We start from the raw sequence: 24,359 nt of genomic DNA on the forward strand, positions 1-24,359 counted from the left end.
AGACCTACATGTAGTTCTACCAGGCACATCCACTATCTAGTCATCTAAGATTTCACAAAGTTCTCCAAAAATTGCGCCTACAATATTATTGACCTCGCATGTGAGAATCCATCTCGGAACTTTTGCAGGCCTACACAATTTGGCAAAGCATTAAATCTCCATCCCAAAGAGTCGGACAATTAGCTTTGATCACAGTACATGAACCCTTCAAGCTAGTTGGGTGGGATTTGGTAGGCCCCTTTCCATCTTCCCTCTCAAGCAATTGCAACATCGTGGTCATTATTGAGTATCTTACACGCTGGTGTGAGGCCCTGGCCATCTCTGACACCATGGCCTCCATGGTGGCAGTTGGTCTTCTGCAAAAGTTAAATTCTAGTCATGGATGCCCAGTGCAATTGCTATCAAACCAAGCTAGGGAACTCAATTTGCGAGTGAAGTCATGCATGTTCTCACAAAACTTCTCATCATGAAGCGGAAATTTTCCTCGTCCTGTCACCCGTAGAGCAACGGCTTGACGGAGCGCATGAATCGCACCATCAAGCAGATTCTAGCCTCATTCGTTGATGCTCTTTATCAGGATTGGGATCACCTCCTACTATTCGTAATACCTTAGTCTAGGCATCAACAAAGGTCATCCCTTTTCGTGCCTTGTATGACCGAGATCCTCGGCTACCCCCTGACATGAGCACATTACATCTTCAGTTTTTAAGTCTGATGTTGTCCACTGGATGCTTTATATGCAACATAATCAGCCCCTCCTTCGCCATGCAATTCGACACAACTTGCAACAGGGACATGCTCGACAAAAGAAACTCTATGACGTCAAAAGCACGCATCATGTGGAATACACGGATGGATCTCTTGTTTATCTCTACTACCATGTTCGTCGCAAAGGTTTAAGCGAGTCACTTCTTCATCGTTGGATAGGACCTTATAAAGTCTTACAAAAGCTGTACACCCATACCTACAGGCTACGTCGTCTCGACCATAATTCATGCACGAGAGCCCATGCCATTCGCATGAAACCATATCATGATCAGTCACCTGATGCCTTAGTTTAATTTTAGGGGGGAGGTGTGGAGTTCCTCCACTTGTTAACCGGAACAGCCAAGCCATGTTTCTTCTTGCTCAACTCTTTAAGGTTGTAGCAACCACTTAGGCTAATGTAAGCAGGTGCCCTCTCGAGGAGAAGGCAGAAGGTTCTAGCCCCATTTATTGTATCCCACAATATTTAGTAATTGTTTTGAAAAATAGAAAGAAGTACTCAAATTTGAATAGTTTGGCTCCACAGTATTGCAAGATAATGCTAGAGGTAATAACCACAGTTATAACATCTCTCCCTTTCTCACATCCACCTTCCCACATTTTCTTCTCTTGTTGTTTTGAAAAGTTATGGCTACAAGTGGGGCCAACATTTTGTGTTGTCCGTAGTGTAAGAGTGCTTCTGTTATTGAAGACTACTTTGAAGAATAGCTCCTTTGTTGTGCTCCTTCCTCAGCATCTCTTCACAGCAAGAGAGCTCGTCTCAACATTGTGTAAAGCCTCAGAATATGCAAGCTAGATTTAGCCCCTCGGGTGAAATGTGTGCAGTGTTCGGGAGAAGAGTGCAAGCCTCTTTTGTTTCATGTAGAGTTGTCCACATCGGACCACAATATGTGTCTTACTTGTGGACCATCATTAGTGAGACAGAGCGGCCATGTGCCTTGCGTAACCTAATCTATCCAAATAACCATCATTTCATGCCTCAATAGTAATTTTTATCTATTTTCTTGAAAAGTATCATGTTCTTTAAATTTTCTTCAGAAAGCGATAATATTGGCGGTAATGCTACGAAAATAAAGACAATAACATCAACGACACTAAATGCGGTTATATTTTATTTGCCCCCGTGTTGTCGGGTGAGGCCCCCGTGACTCCGCAGCCCTTCGCCTTCGCGAATCTGCATATCTTCGACAATCCGCTGTCCAAGGTCATGTCCCTGGCCGACCAGGCGGACAGAGTTGGCCGCGTGCAAGGGTGGTACGGCAACTGCGGGCAGTCGACGCTGACGCTGTGCCTGGCGCAGACATTCGCATACAATGACAGCGTCTACGCTGGCACCTTGTCGCTCTTGGGCAGCGGCGTGGCGTCAGATCCGGTGAAATACGCGCCCATTGTCGGCGGCACAGGCGATTTCGCCTTCTGCCGCGGCGTGGCAGAGCAGAGCCGCGTCTTCAACGCCATCGTCAACTCCGAGGAGAATTCCTGGTTCCATTACAACATCACCCTCAAGTACTAGGCGCTGCAGCCGCCTACATGCAGCTTCTACTCGTGCCCCTCTCCACCTCCAAACCATTAGTTACCTAGATATAGAAGTACGCACCCCACACAATTTCAATAATCTTCCTGAATTCGTGTATTGTTATTTCTGCCCTATATTTCTTCTGCCCCTGAATATCAACAATAGTGGCATATGTGGAGGCATAAAACCATACATGCCTTAGGAATTAGGATGGAAGTTATTAGAATATATTCGATCTTGAAACGATTAATTAGAATGGGAGAGGACACTTATTCGATCCACCTCCTTGGGCAAAACACACAAAAAACTATCATCTTTTTTTTTTTTTTGGGGCTTAGAGACACATGTGGTCTTACATATGAGGCCTCATCAATGGGCCAATCATTCAAGTATTTGGTTGCCAAGTTTGTTGCAACCTCCTTACGTACATTGGAGGCTTGCATTACATGAGAAGCTTATCTTTGTACCAGTCTCTAAAGATGTAAAAGTTAATCCCGCATCACCGAGTTACTTGAGAAGGTAGATGCAATGGGATTCCATTCAAGCTACTTGAGAAGGTGGATACAACAGGATTCCATTCAAATATTGGATCTAAAAAGTAGTTGAATTTAAAGGCATGCAAGAATCTATATAAATAGCTTGAGTCCACTAAAACAACTAAAAACGCCTTGATCCTTAATTGCAATTCCACATAATCAAGCTTCACAAAATTTTGGAGACTCGTGCTTTATGTTTATTTGAAAATTGTGTGGTGCTAGATCAATTTGTTGAGTGTTTTCTAGCTCTCGCAACATTGATATGTTTCACAATGTCATTGAACTTGCTGACATAGACCACATATGTACATCATCATCATCTCTCTCTCTCTCTCTCTCCCTCTCTCTCTCTCTCTCTCTCTCTCTGAGCGTCTGCATCTCGAGATCCTACCTTCTTGCACATTCTGCAACATGGAATTTACATACATGCTCTCTCGTGTGCCTTTGGTCCATATACATGCTCTCATGTGTCCCTTTTGGTATCTTACATTTTACTCACATAGCTTGGGATCTTTGCCCTACCTAACCAACAACATAGTATATCATGTAAAAACCAGTAGTCTAGTTGTAGAGAAAAGAGACTCGGAGAATAAGAAGAAGGATAAGTGTCATAATAATCAATATCTAATTCTCCTAAACGATTTTCTGATGTTACACAGGTCATTTAATATGGGGAAGTGCCAGGGGAGAAAAAGCTAGAATATTGGTTAAGCTAGCAGACCGGCCCACTGTAGGGATCCAATGGAGGGAAAATAGGGATCCAAACGGGGGAGCATCTGCAAAAGAGCCATGTGCAACAATGGGCAAAAAAGACCCTAAGGTTCAGCCCATTAAGACTTTCAAAATGCTAAGGTTCCAAAATTCAATGGTTGTGTCCAAAGGTCAACCATGGGGGGGAATTGGATGCTTTGTGTGTGACCCAAAAGTCTTTACAAATCCCTACATAGGAGGGGGCGATCCTTGGGAGTAGGGGATGAGAGAGAAACTCACATACACACACAAGCTCCCTTTACACAAAGGGAATAAGGGACACATGTCAGCTCCCTAGCCCAGATGCCCACAAGGTGTACCCAATTCCTATTGGATGGCCTTGGAGGTGGACCAATGAGGATTAGGCTAGAGTAAATCTAGTTTAATTAATTTAAAAGCACTTAATAAAAAGAACCAATCAAAATTAAGTCTTCTGGATGACTATTGGACAGTCTCCCAAGGGGTCCAATGATCATTCAGCAGCCCAATGGCTTGCCTGATTCCTATTGGCCAGGAGACAAAGGGGTCCAATGAGAGTTTAACTGAATTATTAAATTACCTAAAGCTCTCACAAAAGGGGAGAGGGGGGCACATGTCAGAAGGCTATCACTTATGCTTCTTAATAGTCATTGGCTAGCCCTGGGAGGTCCAATGGAGAGATAGCAAGAGCAAATAGCACGAGGGCTCACCCAAGAGAGAGAGGGGGCTGATTTTTGCAAGGCATTATCACACACACACACACAAACTCTCACACAGTCTATGGAGAAGAAAACAAGACTATCTCTTCCCAAGCTTTAATGGAGAGCTCATCACCTACTCCAAGCTTGTGAGATAGAAGCCTACATCGACATACTCTTGGGATGTGGATGCAAATCCAACCAAGAGCCAAGCTTCAATGCATGCTCATATCCTCTACCAAGCTAATTACTAAGCTAAGCTATGCTAATATGAGTGATTAAGTGAGGAGATGTACATCTTTCTCGTAAGATACTCCTTCTTCCTCTCACTCTACTATCATACCCTGCTAGCTCTCACCATCTTCGAAGGTGTGTGAGGTCTTGGGTCTGAGAACGGTGATAACTAATGTTGTGTTTGCTAAGTGTTTTGCTTAGTTCATGAAGCTTTCATCTTCATTGCACTAACTAGTCTTGAAGGAACACAAAGAATTGTATTGTACAATGTCTCTCTTGATGGGAGAAACCATAATACAAAGCCTTTTGGAGGGGGACCGGCTCCATGCAAATCCGGTCGTCAACTGCTGTCAATAGCTTAATTTCTCTCTTTTGAAAGTATTGTTCATGCTATCTAACTAGGTGTTATGCTTTTTGTTGCTCTCTCCACCCAAGCACTCGTGTAATTCTCATTAGGAATCTATTCTAATGAAATGCCCAATATGTTCATGCTAATTTCCACTACACACAAGTTTTTAGGCCATTCAATGTTACATTTGTATCAGAGCACAAGATTTCTCATTTCTTGCTCAAGAAGGGAGGTCCTCCATCTAGCTATAAATGGTTGGTATTATTAATTTCCTGTGAGTAAGTAGAATAGGGATTTTTCAGCCTTGCAGTGCGCCTGCCTTCGTGCAGTTAACGAGGCATCACCGTCGAGAGCTATGGTCTTAATAGTGGAGTCCTATGGGGCTTGCCTACGGCTTAACCACTATTGAGCTATTAGAAGCTTGACAGGAGCCGGTGCTGTTTTGGTGTTGAAAGACCCTCTCTTCTATTCCTTGCAATTAATGGTATTCGAGCCGCGGGTACTGTAGCTTGAGTGCTTTTTCTAAAGGGGTCAAGAGGAGTAGCAACTAGGGCTTGAAGTGCCAAAGTACGCCTAAGAAGTTTACACCTAAAAGTTGTTATAATGGATGGCAATAGTAAAGAGAGTGAAATTAATGTTGATAACTTTGATTTTGCTAATGAGCAAGCTACTAATGATGCTCCGATGCTGGTTAAATATATTGTTTCTAGGCTTCAACAATCCATGGGCAATCCATCTCTCCAAAGTGAAGTGCAACGGCAGCTCCGTGCTCACAGGATTCTCCAAGCTCATCACCATGACGATAGAACACCTAGGAAGCCTCCTTGTGAGACTCCCAAAAGAGGTCTCTCTCCGATTCGGGAAAAAGAAGAGAATCCATACGAAGGGCTCAAGAATTTACTTCTTGATGATCTCCTTCCCAAAGGAGAACTCAAGAGCCTCCATCGAAGGAACGAGAAAGAAGTGAGTCTCCTGCCACCTCGGCGGAGATGGCTCCACGAAGATGGCGGGCTAAACGCTCTCCATCACCACCAAAGCGGAGAAGACCATCGCACCCTTCTCCACATCATAATTCAAAGAGGGATGATAAAAAGCAAGAGAAGAAAAAGGCGAGAAAGAGGACACCCTCTTCTCCATCTTCTTCATCCTCTTCCTCTTATGAAAGTGATGGTGAAGACGACGAAGATCAAGACAAGAAAAAGGCGAGAAAGAGGTCACCCTCTTCTCCACCTTCTTCAAATTCTTCACCTTCTGAAGAAAGTGATAGTGCAACCTTTGAACCATCAAAAAGAAGAGGCCACAGGAAATCCTATGCCGCATTGGAAGAGGTCATCCAAGCTAAAGAAGTTCAAAGAGGGAGGGAAGAGCATCTCTTTCCTTACCTATGATGGCACCTTTGGTGCTACGGACAAAGTCTTGGCCTTTATCCAGCAATTTGATGCGGCGTTTGGAGATGAGGGCTTCACGGAGTCCTCTAAGCTACTTTATGTAGCTATGCACTTTCAAAAGTCCGCCAGACAATGGTGGTCCAGCCTACGAGCCAATTGTTAAGCTCCACGAACATGGAAAGCTTTAAGAGCCTCCATTATGAAGCAGTTTTTGGCCACCGACACTACAAGAGGCTATTCATATTAGCGACGCTCACACGGCGACGCTCAAAAAAAAAAATTCCCGGCGTCGCTATGAGCGTCGCAAATTTACAAGTAAATTTGCGACGCTCATAGGGACGCCGGCTAGGCTGAAAAAATAACAGAGAGCGCCCAAAAACGCAGATCTCAGATCTGAGTTTTTCGGCACCCTCAAGCAAGGAGCAAGTAACTCTCTCCCTCTCTCTCTCTCTCTCTATCTCTCTCTCTCTTTCTTCTCCACACACACACACACACACACACACGAGGAGAGGAAGGAGAGCCAGGTATGCTCCTTCCCTCTCCTCACTCTCATGTTCCCTTCCCCTCTTTCTCTCTCCCTCTCTCTCTCTCTCTCACACACACACACACACACACACATAGTGTTTTTGAGAGAGAGAGAGAGAGAGAGAGAGAGAGAGTACAAACATAAACAAAAACGCACACACACATACATAAACAAAGAATGCACACACACATTGAGAGAGGAAAAGAGAGAGAGAGAGAGAGCATGCATAAACAAAAAACGCACACATTGAGAGAGGAAAAGAGAGAGAGAACATCCATAAACAAAAAACGCACACATTGAGAGAGGAAAAGAGAGAGAAAACATGCATAAACAAAAAAATGCACACACATTGAGAGAGAAAGAGAGAGAAACTAATTTAACGTCGTAGGAAACTAATTAAAATTAAAAGACCTAAAGATCTAGCCGACGAGGAGTTGAACTCAAGACCTATTATTCAAGAGGGAAATGGCATAACCAATCTATCATACTTGGCATGGGTGATAGAAAGGTTATACCATTTATCTCTTTTTATTGGCACACACATCCACACACGCGCACACACACAAGAAGAAGAGAGTTATAACGTCGTAGGAAACTATCCTAAAAGACGTTAAAGATTAGGTTAGATGTAGACTTACGTTAAATTAGATTTAGGTTTATTAAAGTTAAATTAGATTAGATTTAGGTTTATTTTTAATTAGATTTACGTTTATTTACGCTAGATTTAGATTTACGTTATATTAGATTAGATTTAGGTCTCCATAGACTGCGATGCCTGCATGAAGCGGGTGAAGAAAGCCCCTCAATGGAATATAGGGTATTGCTGCCTTCACTCATGGTGGGCTCCGTCGATCCAAAAGTACTGGTAAAATGTCTTCAGAAGATAGGGAAGAAGGTGGATCTTCAAGGCGGCAAAAGTCACTACATCCCCGACACAATGACCATCTAGACAACCTCTAGTCATTCAACAGCAACTTCAAAGTTAGTAACAAGAGCAAGAACGGTCTAAAGGGCCAATTGCTGTCGTCAGATGTGGATGGAGATGAGGCAGCATCACCGCCGGAAGTTAACTCTCACATCTTTAGTGATGAGAATGCCAACTCTTGCCGAGTTATGTGAAAAATTATGTGTTAAATCAGTTTTAAGGTTCTTATAATCCCTGTTAGTTTAGTTCTTTGTTTTTAATATAACATAATTTACGTTAGATTTAGATTTATGTTATATTATATTAGAATTAGGTTTATTTAGGTTTATTTAGGTTTACCCACACACACACACACACACACACACAAGAAGAAGAGAGTTTTAACGTCGTAGGAAACTATCCCAAAAGACGTTAAAGATTAGGTTAGATGTAGACTTACGTTAAATTAGATTTAGGTTTATTTTTAGTTAGATTTACGTTTATTTAGATTTACGCTTATTTACGTTAGATCGAGTTCACGCAAGAATTACTTACAGTTTAGGGTTTAGAGTTAGACGAACAGTGAAAAGATCTACTGTGAAAAGATGTTAAGATGATGTGAAGTGCTACAGCTAGAGAAGAGGCAAAGGGGTTTTGTCCTCTACATGTAGTATCATGTAGACGTGGGTCTGTAGATTTCTTGTACCCACAAATATAGGTATTGACCAATAAAGACGAGATTATAACCCAGTGGTTCTGATCTCCGTGCACCTCTAGACCGAGGTGTGCGGGGATTGGACATGACTAGAGAATGTGAGGTAAAGAGAGAGGGAGAGAGAGAGAGAGAGAGAGAGAGAGAGAGATAAGACGAAGAATGCCAATAGAATATTAAATTTGTTGTCCAGGTTATAAGATTTTTATCCTCATTATGAGTAGTGACGAGGATGTGGGACCGTCCAACCAAAACACCTATCTCTCAACGAGGGTCTTATGTCCTTGTAATCAATGCAAGCATGCTCTGCGACGGACAAGACGTGTTTCTTTGCAGCACGTTCGTGAATTTGGCGAGTTCGATCCATCTATTATAGATCGAGTTGTTGCCAATTATAACTCGTCGGACTCTGACGCTGGCCAACAAGGAGCAATCTTGCAACCCAATAGACGTGTTCGCAGGCGCTTTGGTCAAGTAGCATATGTGAGGCCACAAGATGTAGCCTCTGACAGCTCGGGGGATGATCATGCAGAGCACATTCCCAACGAGGCAATGTTTGAGCCCGAGATTGATGAAATGATCGAGACGATCATGGATTCAGAAAGGCTTATCTATGGTGATATGAAAAGTGAAGCCGATACGCCATTGTATAATGGTGCACGTATGTCTAAATTGAAAGCACTCCTAGTTCTTCTCAACATGCAGCCAAAGTTTGGATGGAGTGACACTAGCGTCACAGCGCTTTTCAGGTGATCTATTACAATTAGTTTACTTTAATAAAACTCTAAATGTATAATGATCTGATAGATTTTTACACCACTGTATCGTATTTTTATGTTGTGTAGATTGCTTAAAGAGCACATACTACCAGCTGACAATGTGATGCCAGATTCCCGAGATGAAGCAAGAAATATTTTGCGAAACTTGGGGATGGATTACAATTCTATCCACGCTTGTCCTAATGACTGCATTCTTTTCAGAGGGGAATACATAGACATGGAGAAGTGTCCGAAATGTGATTCCAAAAGATATCGAGTAGATCTCCACGGGACAAAAATTCCACAAAAGTTTTTGCGACATTTTCCTCTGCTTCCTCGCATCAAGCATTTCTTCGAATGTAAGTCCATGGGCGCCCTAGCATCATGGCATGAGGAGAATAAATCTTCGGATGGTGTGCTACGAATTCCTGCAGATTGCGCAGCCTGGAAACATATAGATGGAACATGGTCGGATTTTGCTAGGGAAGCTCGAAATTTGCGCTTAGGCCTGGCTATGGATGGCGTAAATCCATTTGGTCAAAGATCAACATCTTACAGTGTATGGCCCGTTGTCATCGTCAACTAAAACATTCCCCCGTGGTTGACTACGAAGAAGGGGCACCTATGGCTAAGCTTGATTGTGCCAGGGCGATATAAAGTGGAGAATATGGATGTGTATCTTCGTCCACTATTGGAAGAGCTACAACAATTGTGGATTGGCATAGAGGTGGTGGATATGAGCCGACACACAGGACGACGGAATGCTTTGATCAGAGGCATTCTAATGTGGACCATGCATGACTATCCCGGGCTAACAGAATGCTCAGGTGATCTATTGACACTCCTCACTCAGACACTGTAAATCTTGTTTTTTCCCATAGTTGATCTATTATCATGTGTATACATGCAGGGCTTCAAACAAGCGGATACAGAGCATGTGTCACATGTGGACCTAGACTGAATGCACGTAGGGCGCCCTCATTGAAGAAGCAAATCTACGAAGGTCATCAAGCGTATCTTCAAGAGAATCATGTGTTACGCGACGGCTTTTTGGGAAGAGAGACACCAAGGATGTTTGCACAAGCATGGTTAGAGCAGAAGGAGATGTGCGATGACGGATTGCCTCTAGGGATGAAGAGACTATCTCTATGGTACGAGTTACCATACTGGCCCCGACTCATGATCAATCACTTGCTCGATCCAATGCACATATTCAAGAATGTGGGTAATCTACTATGGGACCATCTGACCGGCAAGAAAGATAGTCTGGGAGCCAGAGTTGACCTTAGAAATGTGGATCGTATGGAGCAATATTGGCCGCAAACGGCATCTGATGGATCGATAAAACTCCCGAAAGCACCATGGATTTTCACAGGAGCCCAAGAACGCAAAGTAAAAGAGACCATTCGATCTTTGCGGACCCCCACTGGCGTAATGCACTCGCTCCGAACGTGTTTTACTAAAGAAGGAAAGCTTACCGGTATGAAGTCACACGATTGGCATAAAATGTGTCAGGTACGTTCATAGTCGACTTTAATATCATTGCATAAAATGTGGACTTTAATATCATTGCTGCACATACTTTACAGTTTATTTTACCGGTTGCCATTGAGGGATGTTTGTGTCTCGACATCCGTAACACAATCTACAAACTTGCAAAGCTGGTGCAATGGATCTCACAAAAGGAGATCAACGTAGACTCCATACCATTTGCCAAACTAAATGCTGCGGAGCTTGTGTGCATGTTTGAGAAACATTTTCCTACTACCATGCTAACCATTCAGGTGCATCTTCTTGTTCACATAGTTGATGAGGTGGAAATAGTTGGCACAGTTCATTCCAGATGGATGTTCTTCTTAGAACGTTTCATGAAAACGCTTAAGGGATATCTGCGTCAAAAGGCACGTCCGGAGGGTAGCATGGCAGAAGGTTGGTTGGTATCAGAGTCCCTAATGTACATTGGAGAGTGGCTAGACGAATTTGATAAAGCCCGGGACACGCTATGGCGAACCATAGATGATGAGCGCATATGTGGGATTGTCATGTGCAATCTCGGTGTTGAGAAGAAGATGATGGAAGATCTAGAGGCTAAAATCAACCGATTTTGCATGCTTCACAATCCAGTGATGCAAAAGTGGATTTCACAATATGAGGATGCAAAGCAAGAGCGACAAAGGACACGAATCGAGTGGAGACGGGGAAGACGACCACCGATGCACTATCCGACGGTTTTGGAGAGCCTACCAACCTTCATGAGCTTAAGATGGTTGCACAACCAATTGAAAAGCGCACAACAATGCGGTGACGAAGTGACTGAGGAAGAGTGGGAGTACTCTCGGGGTTGCGCGACCAAGGTAACTTTGCAATGTACGACTAGCTAGTGACTTCATTTCTAAACGTTTGAACGGCCACTCATAATCTTTGTTCGTTGTAGTATAAGTCATACACAGTAGCATGGTGTAAAGGTCGACATTTTAGGGTGGAACGAATCGACAAAAAGCGTTTTACTCAAGATTGTGGAATCATGGCAAAATTTGAACAGTCTAGTCGACGACGTTCCTCTGATGCAGATCCTGTGGTGGCGGAACTCACTTACTTCGGCACGCTGCAAGAGATTTTGAGGATCGATTACAGAGGATTTTTTGTCGACTTGTTCGACGTGCAATGGTTCAAGATAATCATGGAGGGTCGCAACGCTACTGTGCGTAGAGGAGAGTCTGGTTTTCTTGAGGTGGATTCTACTAAGAAATGGACTGACCTAAGAGACACTTTCGTACTACCCGAGCATTGTGAACAAGTAAGTATGTAAATAGTTAACATCCCCCTTTTACAAGTTATGTGCTTGAAAGCTCTCATGTAAGTTATGTGGCTCTGGCAGGTAATATTTCATCCTACAAAGTCTACATCAAACTGGTGGTACGTCATAGAGGTAGCCCCTCGTAGTGCAAGGACGTATGAAGGCTACCATGTGCCAATCACAACGGCATCAATGGAGGAGATTAGAGAAGATGCTCAATCAGAAGCCGCTGCGGTGGTGCTAGACGAGCATCAAGATGCTACTACTCTATATGGGGTGCATGCACAGGAGCTACAAAATGAAACAGAGGATATGTGTTTAAACGGAGAGCTCTATATAGATATAGGAAGTTATGCTGAGTTATGCGAGGATGAGAGAGAGATCTCTTAAATCCACAAATATTGTATTTGAACAATTTTGCTCCGTGTTGTAAAAGCTCTGGCTCTCTAAGTACCTTCCATGGTGTATAACTCTCTTTTCTACTCGCGCTCACATCTTTTGATTGAAAATTCTGAGTTTTCGACTTGCCTCTTCTATCACTCAATTCATTGCGTCATTGTATTTATATGCGTCATTACGTCATTGTATTTAATGGTCTTTGCGTCATTGTCTACTCTATTCATTCAATATTAAGTTTAAATATTCGTGTGTTTAATGCAGGTATGGATGATGAGGAGTTTCTTTCTTCTTTGTCACCGCAGCAGAGACAGTGGTACGTGGAGCGTCATCGCTCTGGCGCATCATCACGCGTTCCTACTCCATCCGCATCTCCCTCTCTTTCGGAGCATTCGGCGCGCTCCGAAGCTTCGGCGTCGACGAGACGAGCTTCACACTCGTCTAGACACCGGCGCTCTAGTGGTGGCGGTGGCAGTTGTTGTGGGGATTCCGCCACCGATGCCTCCACACCACCTCGTGTTCGACGAGGCTCTTTACCCTCCCCTTCTTTGCCCGCCCCCACACCAGCCACAACATCGCCATCTACGCCAGGTTTTGCACGGCTGACTGTTCCTAGCAGCTACACACCTCTACCTACTCCGCCATGAGCCACCCCACTCGACACTCCTCGCTTCGGGGCGCAGACGCCGGTGGAGACACCTGACGTCCGTACCCCCATCGACACGCCGCTAGAGACCCCTGCCGGGACACCCAGGTTCACGCGTCATCGGCCAAAGGGCTTGCCTTACTCCGTCGACTTCAGCGGCGGCATCATCATGGATGATGACGGCAAGAAGGTGATCTCGCGCATGCGTGGTCTTTGCTCTCAGCTGTTTAGACACTACATACTAAACAAATGGAGTGAAGTACCAAGTGATTTAAAAAACAGAGTCATTAGCATACTTCATGATGAGTTTCCCGTTCCAACACGGGATCAGTGCTTCAATGAAGACCTGATGAAGATTCGAATGCGCGAATACTGTAAACACAAGCGTTTCGAAGTGCACAAATTAATCAAGCATGGGTGGAACAGGCCAGATTGGCTGGCCAAAGAAGATTGGAAGAATGCGAAGAAAGCAGCGCACGAGAATCCCGACAAGTGGAAGCATCAAAAGGATGCAGCGAGAGCGCGAGTAGAGGCAGGGAGCTCGCACCACTTGGGGAGCGGTGGATGGGCATCATTTGAGGCCGATTTTGTAAGTGTTTTCGCATTGCTCTTTATGTTCGATAGTTTAGGGTTTATGAGTTTTTTAATTCTAACATAATGAATTCTTTGTATGTTTTGATAGTGGTCGATGACAGGACGTGATCCCACACCGTACAAGCGCGAGTACGCAGGCACGAAGGGCTTAAACGCCCTAATGGACATTCTCAGTTCTCGTGGCGGCATGGTTAGTATTAGGGTTTACTCTTTTCTATTTTTTGTATTGTTTTATAAATGTCATTATATGTTTATACTTACTGAAAGCTGTCTTATTGTCTTTTGTTGCAGAATCCGATAGATACGCCGCTTGGACGTGATGAGACGTCTGACTAGACGACGTCAGTTTAGCCGTAGCTAGATAGCATTAGTTTAGGGTTTCTCATAGCTTATGTATCATGAAACGGATTTTATACGTCTTTTTGAACCATGTATATTATTACATTTGTCACCGCAGTTCATTTTGCCAATCAATTCTTTATGCCTATGATGTTGTACAATTGTCATTATTACATTTGCCAATCAATTCATTTTGCTTATGATGTGTACAATTGTCAATTTTACGCTTGTCAATTTTGCAAACAATGTGTCTTGTGGGTGACTATTTTGGGTCTATTATCTACCCTTGCGCTTTTTTTAAAAAGTGAATCAAGTACAATATGGTTGATGGGTGGCAGGGCATTCAATGCCCTGTCACCAAAAAAAAATTCTCTCGGGCGTCGCTATAACCGTCACTATTTATGGATCTGTAGCGTCGCTATGAGCGTCGCTATAGACTTCTGTGTAAACGTCGCTATAACCGTCGCTATATAGAGATGCTCATAGCGACGCATATAGCGACGCCTATAGCGACGCTCTCGTAGCGATGCTATTAGCGACGGTTTTAGCGACGCCGGGGTTATAAAAACCCAATGTATTTCCGTCGCTAACAACGTCACAAGAGCACACAACCTCTTGTAGTGCGATGCCAAATACAAAGTACTCACCGAATGGCGAAGCTTAAAGCTCTCTCCCTATGAATCCATCCACAAATATGTAGACAAGTTTTGGGACTTACAACTCAAAGCCACTGTCTTCAAAAAGTTGGATTTTGGAGAGCAAAAGCAACAATTTTGTGCAGGCTTAACCGAAGAAATGGCGGAGTATGTCAACTCCCAAAGGCCACGTACCATATCGACGGTAATACACCATACTATGGTGGCCTCTCGAATCAATTTCCAAACGGGGGCTAAAAGAAATAATAAGCCCACGGAAAACAAGGGTTCCAACGAGCCTAAGGGGAAGGACAATGTCCAGAAGTCTCCTAAGGGCAACTCCAACAAAGCTAAAGAGAAGGGAGTTTACAAAGGTAAAAACAAACTCTCTCTTGAAGAGCTTGATTGTTATCGCAAGGATAACCGCTGTTTCAAGTGCGGCGAACAAGGGCATGCGTACCACGCTTGTCCCCAAAAGAACAACCGCCATGATCCTCCTAGAGTTTCCTTGGTTGAAATCCAAGAGGAGGAGACTCACCAAACTCACCACAAAGGATCTCCTCTATGCCATGCTTGGGGAAAGGTAAGAGAACATGATGATTTTATTCTCTTTGACCGTGATTCTACTCACAATTTTATATCTATAGAGTAATTGGCCACCAAGCTAGGCATACAAGCTTACGAGATGGGAGATGTACTACCCGCAGACAGTGCCTTCAAGGGGCAAGAAGCTTCATTCACTCCCTTAATCGGGAAATTGAGGCTTCATGTCCAAGGCTATGTGGACAAAGAGGACTTCTTTATCTCTCCTCTCAAGCATGAGGATGTAATCCTAGGGACACGATGGTTTGACCGCCTGGCTGCCAATGTTAAATTTCCTGAAAGGAGATTCTCCTTTAAGTTCAAGGAAAAAGACATGTATATAGATGCTAAGGAAATGGGTAACACTATCCCCATTGTACATACACTAGCTTTCAACAAGTCAATAAAGAGCTCTATTTCCGTGTACATGATTTTTGTTAAAGATTCTCAAAATGAACCTAATGCTTTAGCAAAATAAAATAAAAAAGCAACCAAAAGGAATTAGAGTTATCCAATTTTCTCAAGGGTTTTCAAGATGTTTTTATTGACGACATCCCTTGTGAGCTACCTCCTAAACGAGGTAATGATGACGAAGCAATTGAACTTCTTCCAGGAAGTTCTCCGCCTAACAAACCTCCTTATAGAGTTTTTCAAGCTCAACAAGAGGAGATAATGCGGCAAGTGCATGAGTTAGTTGAGAAGGGCATGGTTAGGCCTAGCTCATCTCCATTTTGCTCACCTATGCTATTAGTGCAAAAGAAAGACGGCACATATCGTATGTGTGTCGACTATAGAGCACTAAATAGGATCACTATCAAGAATAGGTTTTCCGTTCCACGGGTAGAAGACCTATTTGATAAGCTACAAGGATCGACCTACTTCAGTAGGATTGACCTAAAAAGTGGCTATCATCAAATAAGGATACTTGATCAAGACATTGTAAAGACCGCATTTCGCACCACATTTGGTCTTTACGAATGCATTGTCATGCCTTTTGGATTGACCAATGCACCAGCCACATTCGACCGCTTGATGGATCAGAAGATGTTCAGGCCTCATCGAACCTTCACTGGAGTGTTCTTTGATGATATTACCATCTACTCTAATTCATTAGACGAACACAAGCAACACCTCAAGGTAATATTTCAAGTTTTGAGAGAGAATAAATTTTATGTTAATCGAAAGAAAAGTGAATTTTTCTTACAAGAGATTCAGTATTTAGGTCACATTATCTCTCAAGATGGCATCCAAATGGATCCATCAAAGTTAGAGGTAATAAAAGGATGGCCTAAACCAAGGAATCTTCATGAACTAAGAAGCTTTATAGGTATGTGCGCATACTATAGACGCTTCATAGAAAAATTCTCACAAATTGCGGGACCATTACATGACCTAACAAAGAAAAGCGTTAGGTATACATGGTCTGCTAAGCAGAACAATGCTTTCAAAAAGCTCAAAGAAAAGCTTATCTCTCAACTTCTGCTTACACTACCGGATCTCTAAAAACCATTTGAGGTCCAATGTGATGCTTGTGGTGATTGCCTTGGAGCTGTTTTGCTCCAAGAAGGGCATTCCATAGGCTATGAGCGTCGAAGGCTCGACCCTGTTGAGCAAGCTGTAGGCATATATTAAAAGGAACTCCTTGCAGTTCTACATGCCTTAGACTCATGGAAGCACTATTTATTGGGAACTCCTTTCATTCTACGAACGGATCACCAAAGTCTTAAGTACTTCATGACGCAGACCAAGCTCTCCGACAAACAAATGAGGTGGGAAAATTTTCTTTCGCAATTTCATTTTCATATTGCTCACATTGCTGGCAAGCATAATCAAGTAGCTGATGCACTCTCAAGACGTCGGAGAGTGAATGCAGTTTCCATAGCAACTCACAATGATCTATCTTCAATGATAGATGAGTATGCTATTGATCCCGATTTTACTAACTCACTACGTGAGAAAGTAATGTATGAATCTCATGCTCCACCTTATGCGGGACATAGAGGGATTCAGTCTACCTTAAAGGGAATTGAAACATATTTCTATTGGCCTACCATGAAAGTGAACATACAAGAGTATGTTTCCAAATGTGTGGTATGCCAAAAGACAAAATTTGATAGAGGGAAGCAACTTGGATTGCTTCAACCCTTGTCAATCCCCAATTCACCATGGGAGAGCATATCCATGGATTTTATCTTTGGATTGCCTAAGTCTATCCATGGGAATATGAGAATATGGACAATAGTAGATAGGTTGAGTAAACAAGCTCATTTTATACAGCAAAGGCAAAAGGCTGCTGCTGACAAGCACAGAAGAGCCCAAGACTTTAAAGAAAATTATTGGGTCTTATTAAAGTTTCCCAAGGCTTGATTAAGGCACACGACGGGCAAGAATCCTACGGGCCACCAAAAGGACTATGCTAAACTAGCAAAAAGGTACTATGGTCCCTTCCAGATTCTTAGGCCAATCAATGAGATGGCCTATCAACTCAAGTTGCCCAATCATTGGCTCATACACAATGCTTTCCATGTGAGCCTATTAAAGCCTTACAAAGGAGAGCCACCTCAAGAACCAACTATTGAAGACCCACCGGAGATCGAGGACCAAGAGGAGGTGCTGCAGCCCGAGTCCATTCTCTGACATGAAGACAAGGTATTAAGAGGCGGTAAGACTATCCGACGATATCTTATTAAGTTTAAGAATTATCCTTTTGAAGATGCTAGATGGATGCAAGGCATACAATTAAAGGATAACCTAAACCTTGTCAATGCTTACAATGCTTCCCAACAGTAAGCAAATGTACAAAATGTTAAAAATGAACAAAGTTTTTTTTGTCTTATAGGACTCTCTTTTTCTTTATTGTGCACAAAAATGAAGTAGTATGCATGCTTAAATCACGTTTGCGGAGACGACGTCTCCCAAACACCAAGTAGAGCTTGTCACTCTACTATGGAAGACTGATAGGACTAATGTGCAGACTTGCGACAGCCTCAGGCTCTCAAGCGCCCAATGGACTAGTCATCCATTGTGGAATGATGTCGTAGGGTAACATAGGGATCCTCTACCCGCTCAGAAAAGGACTCATGAATATGCTTTATCTTCTCTGCACCATAGTCGAGGACGACTATGATTTCAAGAAAGAGGTAATGTCATAATAATCAATATCTAATTCTCCTAAATGATTTTCTCATGTTAAACTAATCATTTAATATGGGGAAGTGTTAGGGGAGAAAAAGCTAGAATATTGGTTAAGCTAGCAGACCGGCCACTGTAGGGATCCAATGGAGGGAAAATAGGGATCCAAAGGGGGGGCCATCTGCAGAAGAGCCATGTGCAACAATGGGCAAAAAAGACCCTAAGGTTCAGCCCATCAAAACTTCCAAAACTCTAAGGTTCCAAAATTGAAAGGTTGTGTCCAAAGGTCAACCATGGGGGGGAATTGGATGCTTTGTGTGTGACCCAAAAAGTCTTTACAAATCCCTACATAGGAGGGGGCGAGCCTTGGGAGTAGAGGATGAGAGAAAAAGTCACACACACACACACACAAGCTCCCTTTACTCCCTAGCCTAGATGCCCACAAGGTGTACCCAATTCCTATTGGATGGCCTTGGAGGTGGACCAATGAGAATTAGGCTAGAGTAAATCTAGTGTAATTAATTTAAAATCACTTAATAAAAAGAACCAATGAAAATTAAGTCTTCTGGATGACTATTGGACAGTCTCCCAAGGGGTCCAATAAGCATTCAGCAGCCCAATGGCTTGCCTGATTCCTATTGGCCAGGAGGCAAAGGGGTCCAATGAGAGTTTAATTGAATTAATAAATTACCTAAAGCTCTCACAAAAGGGGAAAGGGGGACACATGTCAGAAGGCTATCACTTATGCTGCTTAATAGTCATTGGCTAGCCCTGGGGAGGTCCAATGGGGAGATAGCAAGAGCAAATAGAAAGAGGGTTCGCCCAAGAGAGAGAGGGGGCTGATTTTTGCAAATCATTATCACACACACACTCTCACACAGTCTATGGAGAAGAAAACAAGACTATCTCTTCCCAAGCTTTAATGGAGAGCTCATCACCTACTCCAAGCTTGTGAGATAGAAGACTGCATTGACATATTCTTGGCATGTGGATGCAAATCCAACCAAGAGCCAAGCTTCAATGCATGCTCATCTCCTCTACCAAGCTAATTACTAAGCTAAGCTATGCTAGTATGAGTGATTAAGTGAGGAGATGTACATCTTTCTTGTAAGATACTCCTTCTTCCTCTCAATCTACTCTCATTCCCTACTAACTCTCACCATCTTCGAAGGTGTGTGAGGTCTTGGGTCTGAGAATGGGGATAACTAATGTTGTGATTGCTAAGTGTTTTGCTTAGTGCATGAAGATTTCATCTTCATTGCACTAACTAGTCTTGAAGGAACACAAAGAATTGTATTGTACAATGACTCTCATGATGGGAGAAACCATAATACAAAGGCTTTTGGAGGGGGGACCGGCTCCATGCAAATCCGTCCTCAACTATTGTCAATAGCTTAATTTCTCTCTCTTTTGAAAGTATTGTTCATGCTATCTAACTAGGTGTTATGCTTTTTGTTGCTCTCGCCACCTAAGCACTCTTGTAATTCTCATTAGGAATATATTCTAATGAAATGCCCACTACGTTCATGCTAATTTCCGCTACACACAAGCTTTTGTTGGAGCTATATATGGCTCACTCTACTGAACTTGGTCTCACCTATATATTTGTATCTTGTCCTCAATATGAATCAGTCTTTGGGAGCGTATATGGTGTGTCTCTTGTCTCGTCTCTCTCTCTTTCTCTCTACATCTCAACATGGTATCAGAGCGGTAACGATCACGCGCCGATTCAATTCATGGTGACAACAGTATGTGTATGCGATTCGCATGTAAGATTCAAAATTGTTACAAATTTTATTTTTGAGCATTGATTCTTGTTAACTGTGGTTGTTTTGTGTTAAGAAGAATATGATTAGTTTTTTATGTGGCATTTATTTATAATCAATCTAATCGTTGATTACGTTTTTTTGTTAATGACACCCTGAAATTCATCTCAATTTTTCTTGCTGTTCTGCTCAAAATTTGGAGAAACGGAAAAAGCGCAATGGCATTTTTCATCCAAAACTTGTTCGTCTCCTCGAGCTCTTCGATTTGAGTTCTAGGTTTGCGTCAATCGGAGTTCGCAGCAGAAAGTTATGTTGTTTCTACTGCAATAGAGCTTGACGCAGCTTTCTTCGTCCTACTTCTTCGTGAAGCGTCCGCGATCGTTTTTCTTATTTTGGCGTTAACTTTTTCGAGAAGATTTAGCTTTTTTCTATTCGTATTGTGGCCGTCAATCTTGCGTCTCACGCCACTCTATTTTGAGGATTCGTTTATTATTAACGTCTCCTTTACCCTGTCTTTTTTGGGTGACGTCTCTCACATCTTTGGACGTTCCTTGAGCATCCTTCTTACGTTTATCGTTGACAGAACGTAGTACTCATATCTCTCTGATTCTCAATTGCGGCCTTCACCATATATGGTGTGCAAATTCTGCGATCTTATCTTATACGTCTTCTCGCAACAAGATATGGCTATGAATATTCTCGTCAACGGCTTTCCTTCTAGCCAACGTTCTGTTCCTCCTTTCCAAGGTCAAGGATTTCCAGGCTGGAAAGCAAAGATGTTTTTAATTCTTGAAGGCGATGAGCTCTCCGATGTTGTTCTTGGAAATCGTGTTTGTCCGCCTCAGCCTGTTGATATGGATAATGATAACGTGCTTATCACTGAAGGACCTATATTTGAAGATTGGAATGTTGCCTATACGGATTGGCAACGACGTGATAAAGCAGCTCGTCGGTATATTCTTTCTGCTCTTACTAATTCCCTTTTGCTTGATATGTATGAACTGCCTACTTCCCATGACGTATGGAAGTACCTTATTGCAAACTTTTAGAAGAAATCTGTTATAGAAATACTTTATTTGAGAGGGTTGCTTAACAAGTTACAATATGAAGTTGGTACTGCCATGACGGGACATATTGAGTCTTTCAAATCTATTATTAATCAACTTGCTGCTGCCGGTGATCCTATTCCACAAAAGCAACTGATTACACTTCTCCTTGATACGGTGAAGGAATCTTCTTATGATAACATTGTTACTATTCTCTCTAATAAAGATGGTCTTGATTTCGACCAAGCTTGCATGTCTTTAATTGAATACTCTCAACGTCAAGAACGTCGGAATGCTGGTCACGATACAGCTATGATTTCACAAGAGGAGACCGAGTCACAACAAATGGAACGTGCTTTTTATGCTCGAAGGCGTCCATTTTAACGAGGAAACCGCAGAGGTGGCCGTCGCGGTAATATTTTCTCTCGTCTCAAATTTCCTAATAAGCAATGTTCTTATTGCAACAGAAATGGCCATACTGAAGATGATTGTTGGGCACGTCAATATGATGAAGAACACAATATTACCACAAAACAACCACGTTTATCTAGAGACTCTTCTTCTTCTTCTTGTGAATATTGCGGACGATCTGATCATCCCACTCATATCTGCTATAAGCGTCGATTCGACACAGATCGGAATAGAGCATATGCTACTGAACATCAAAACAACATTGTACCAGAAACAAGTTGCGTCCTATGTTCAGTTGCTCCAGACAGAATACTTCATGTACGTGATGGATCACGTACATAGAGCTTTAAAATTCAAGTATCATTGGCCATAGCATAGCAAAATTGCCTTGGATTCTTCTAGCTAATTATGGAAGGTGGACAGCTTTGGCTACCAACCAACTTGATGTCTAAACGCATAAAGCAACAAAGGATGAAGGACTTTCATTAGGAGTTGCGTGGAGCGAGCGAGAGAGAGAGAGAGAGAGAGAGAGAGAGAGAGAGAGAGAGAGTGAGTTTGTATTTGATCACTTATCGAGGAGCGACGCGATCCTCGGAACGCTTATAAGCTCCTCCGTCTAACCACTAAGCATTTTCAACCCACCCGCCGAGAACTTGATTATAGTACATATGAAGCATGTCCATAATCAACGCATATGCTAATTGGAGATTCCATCAATGTAGGATTATAATTGAACTAAAAGTTGAACTTCCTTTGCATAGCAGAAGCACAAAATATGCTGTCAAACCTAGTTCTAACAAAGGTGGATCATTTAGCTTCCAAAGACGTCTACATCCATGCTCCATGAAGAGAGATCTTGGTGGTGTGAAAACCACTTTCTAATGAAAATGTAAAGATTCACAAAAACAATAAAAAAAATGACTTTAAAAGAATTAATGTTTCATTTTCCCCAACAATACTGAGGCACGTAAATACGCAAAAGCTAGTACTCGTAAGCACTTGATTTGTAACCAAATATCAAAATTGAAATATTTAGATACATAAAGATGTATACAAACCTTGAGCTTCCTGTCAATACGACAATGGTAGCCATTTAAAACCTGACTATGAATAAATATCAGTTAGCTAGCCACCGTGTAAGTGATGATGACTGACCATGCCGGTCATTACACTTACTCGAAGCCCAACAGGTTCTTCACAGATATCAAGAGCATACATGCACGGGCATAGTGGTAGTGCTTGTGTATCTATAACCTGAGGTGCAAGGTCAACTGATCATGGTGGTCGTGAAGGTTGACTGGCAATCGGAAGGCGCTGTTTTGCCACGTTGGCAAGCAGCCCGATATTTAACCAAAGACAATCAACACCACCACGAAAGGGGAATGATTCAATAAACCCTTCACCTTCAACTCTCACACCTTAGCTGTGACAAAACTGGCTACTATATGAAGGGGTCAATAAGGAGATCAGGGAGAGTGCATATGTATAGGATGAGCTGGCGCACCAAAACAAATATATCAAGGAGAGGAGAGAGTAGCACGAGAGATGAGAGGGGAGGGTAGGCGAACAAAGGGAAAGAGCCTGAAGAGGGAGTAAGTTGCATGAGGATGCAGGTAAAAGGGATGAAGCTGATGCAGGCAACGTCTTTTTCAAGCCCATCAGCGTTGGCGGCCTGACAGAGAAGGCCATAACTAATGCCGTTCATGTTGTAGCTGCCATCCCATCTCTCTCCCTCTCTCTCTCTCTCACACACACACACACATAGTATGGGCTTAGACAGAAACCCGCCAATGGAGAGTCGAGACACGTCGGCTTAATACTGTAGAGAATTTAAGAAATGGGCCTCGACATTAAGTGCCACGCGGTCCCAAAGCATGAGATCAATGGTCCCAATTGAAAGGCGGGATGGCGATCGATCTGGATCATTGATCGATTAAATCTAAACTCGGGATTTCGAGTTTAGATTTCAAAAAACTAATCTCAAGAGGTCAACCACGTGGACCTCTTGACATCTAATCTCGGGATGCCTCGCTTCCCTAGCCAAGTTTTGAACCCTCACCATCAACTTGAGGACACACGCCTTGACCAACTTGTTGAAATAGATATGCTTTCACATCTATTTGAAGGTAAACTCGGGATCCCGAGTTTAGTTTTTGTGGACCCCACCATCAAAACTAAACTCGAGATCCCGAGTTTAGTTTTTACCCACCGACAGCCGAGATCTGTGTGCGCCTTTGATTTTGCACAAGAGCCATTGATCCCATGGTCGGGACCCCGTGGCACTTAAAGCCGATGCTTGACTTGTAGCAAAAAAAGTGGACCGACTTATAGCAAAGGCAATGGTAGGCGTGCTTGTTGGTGCACGCTATCCTTCATTAATAATGATGGAATGAACTACGAGAGAGTAACTCATGCAGGGCTAGGGATTTCATTAACGTAATCACGATCGGGTGATTATATCAATACTTTAGTATTTACATAAAAAAATCACGTGATCACGTTAGTTGTTAACGTGACTTTGATTTTGACCTGCAAAAACCTATAGAGCCGGTTAGCCCTTCGGGTTTTCCATTTTTCCGTGCGCGGCCTGTTGGGCATTTCCATTTTCTCGGCGGGCCCGCCGAGAAAATAAAAAAGCCCGGCGGAAATAATTATATATAGTAATCAGTGTGCTAACCGCTGTCTTTTAGCTAGGAAAATCCTTGGGGAGTGTATCCGACTGCCGGGTATAGTCATCTCCTTGTGAATTGACCTAAGGTTACAGAAGCACATGTCCTTTTTTTGGGTCGAACGTGATTCTTAATTCGGTAACCACTTCTAAAAAATTTTAATTCGTTTACCGACATAAAGGTATGAAACTAAAAAAACTAAAAACTTGGAGAATCATGCTCATTACGAAG

At 42.8% G+C, this 24,359-nt stretch overlaps 1 protein-coding gene across 1 annotated transcript; it reads left to right on the forward strand.

The window, feature by feature from the left end:
• Positions 1 to 1,972: 1,972 nt before the first annotated feature.
• On the forward strand, positions 1,973 to 2,278 carry LOC147443621 (dirigent protein 23-like). The gene has a single exon (XM_086527699.1). The coding sequence runs from the start codon at positions 1,973 to 1,975 to the stop codon at positions 2,276 to 2,278; it is 306 nt and encodes a 101-aa protein (XP_086383825.1).
• Positions 2,279 to 24,359: the final 22,081 nt, after the last annotated feature.

The sequence above is a fragment of the Adiantum capillus-veneris genome, chromosome 13 (genome assembly GCF_014529385.1).
Source record: "Adiantum capillus-veneris isolate H3 chromosome 13, ASM1452938v2, whole genome shotgun sequence".
Lineage (NCBI taxonomy): Eukaryota > Viridiplantae > Streptophyta > Polypodiopsida > Polypodiales > Pteridaceae > Adiantum > Adiantum capillus-veneris.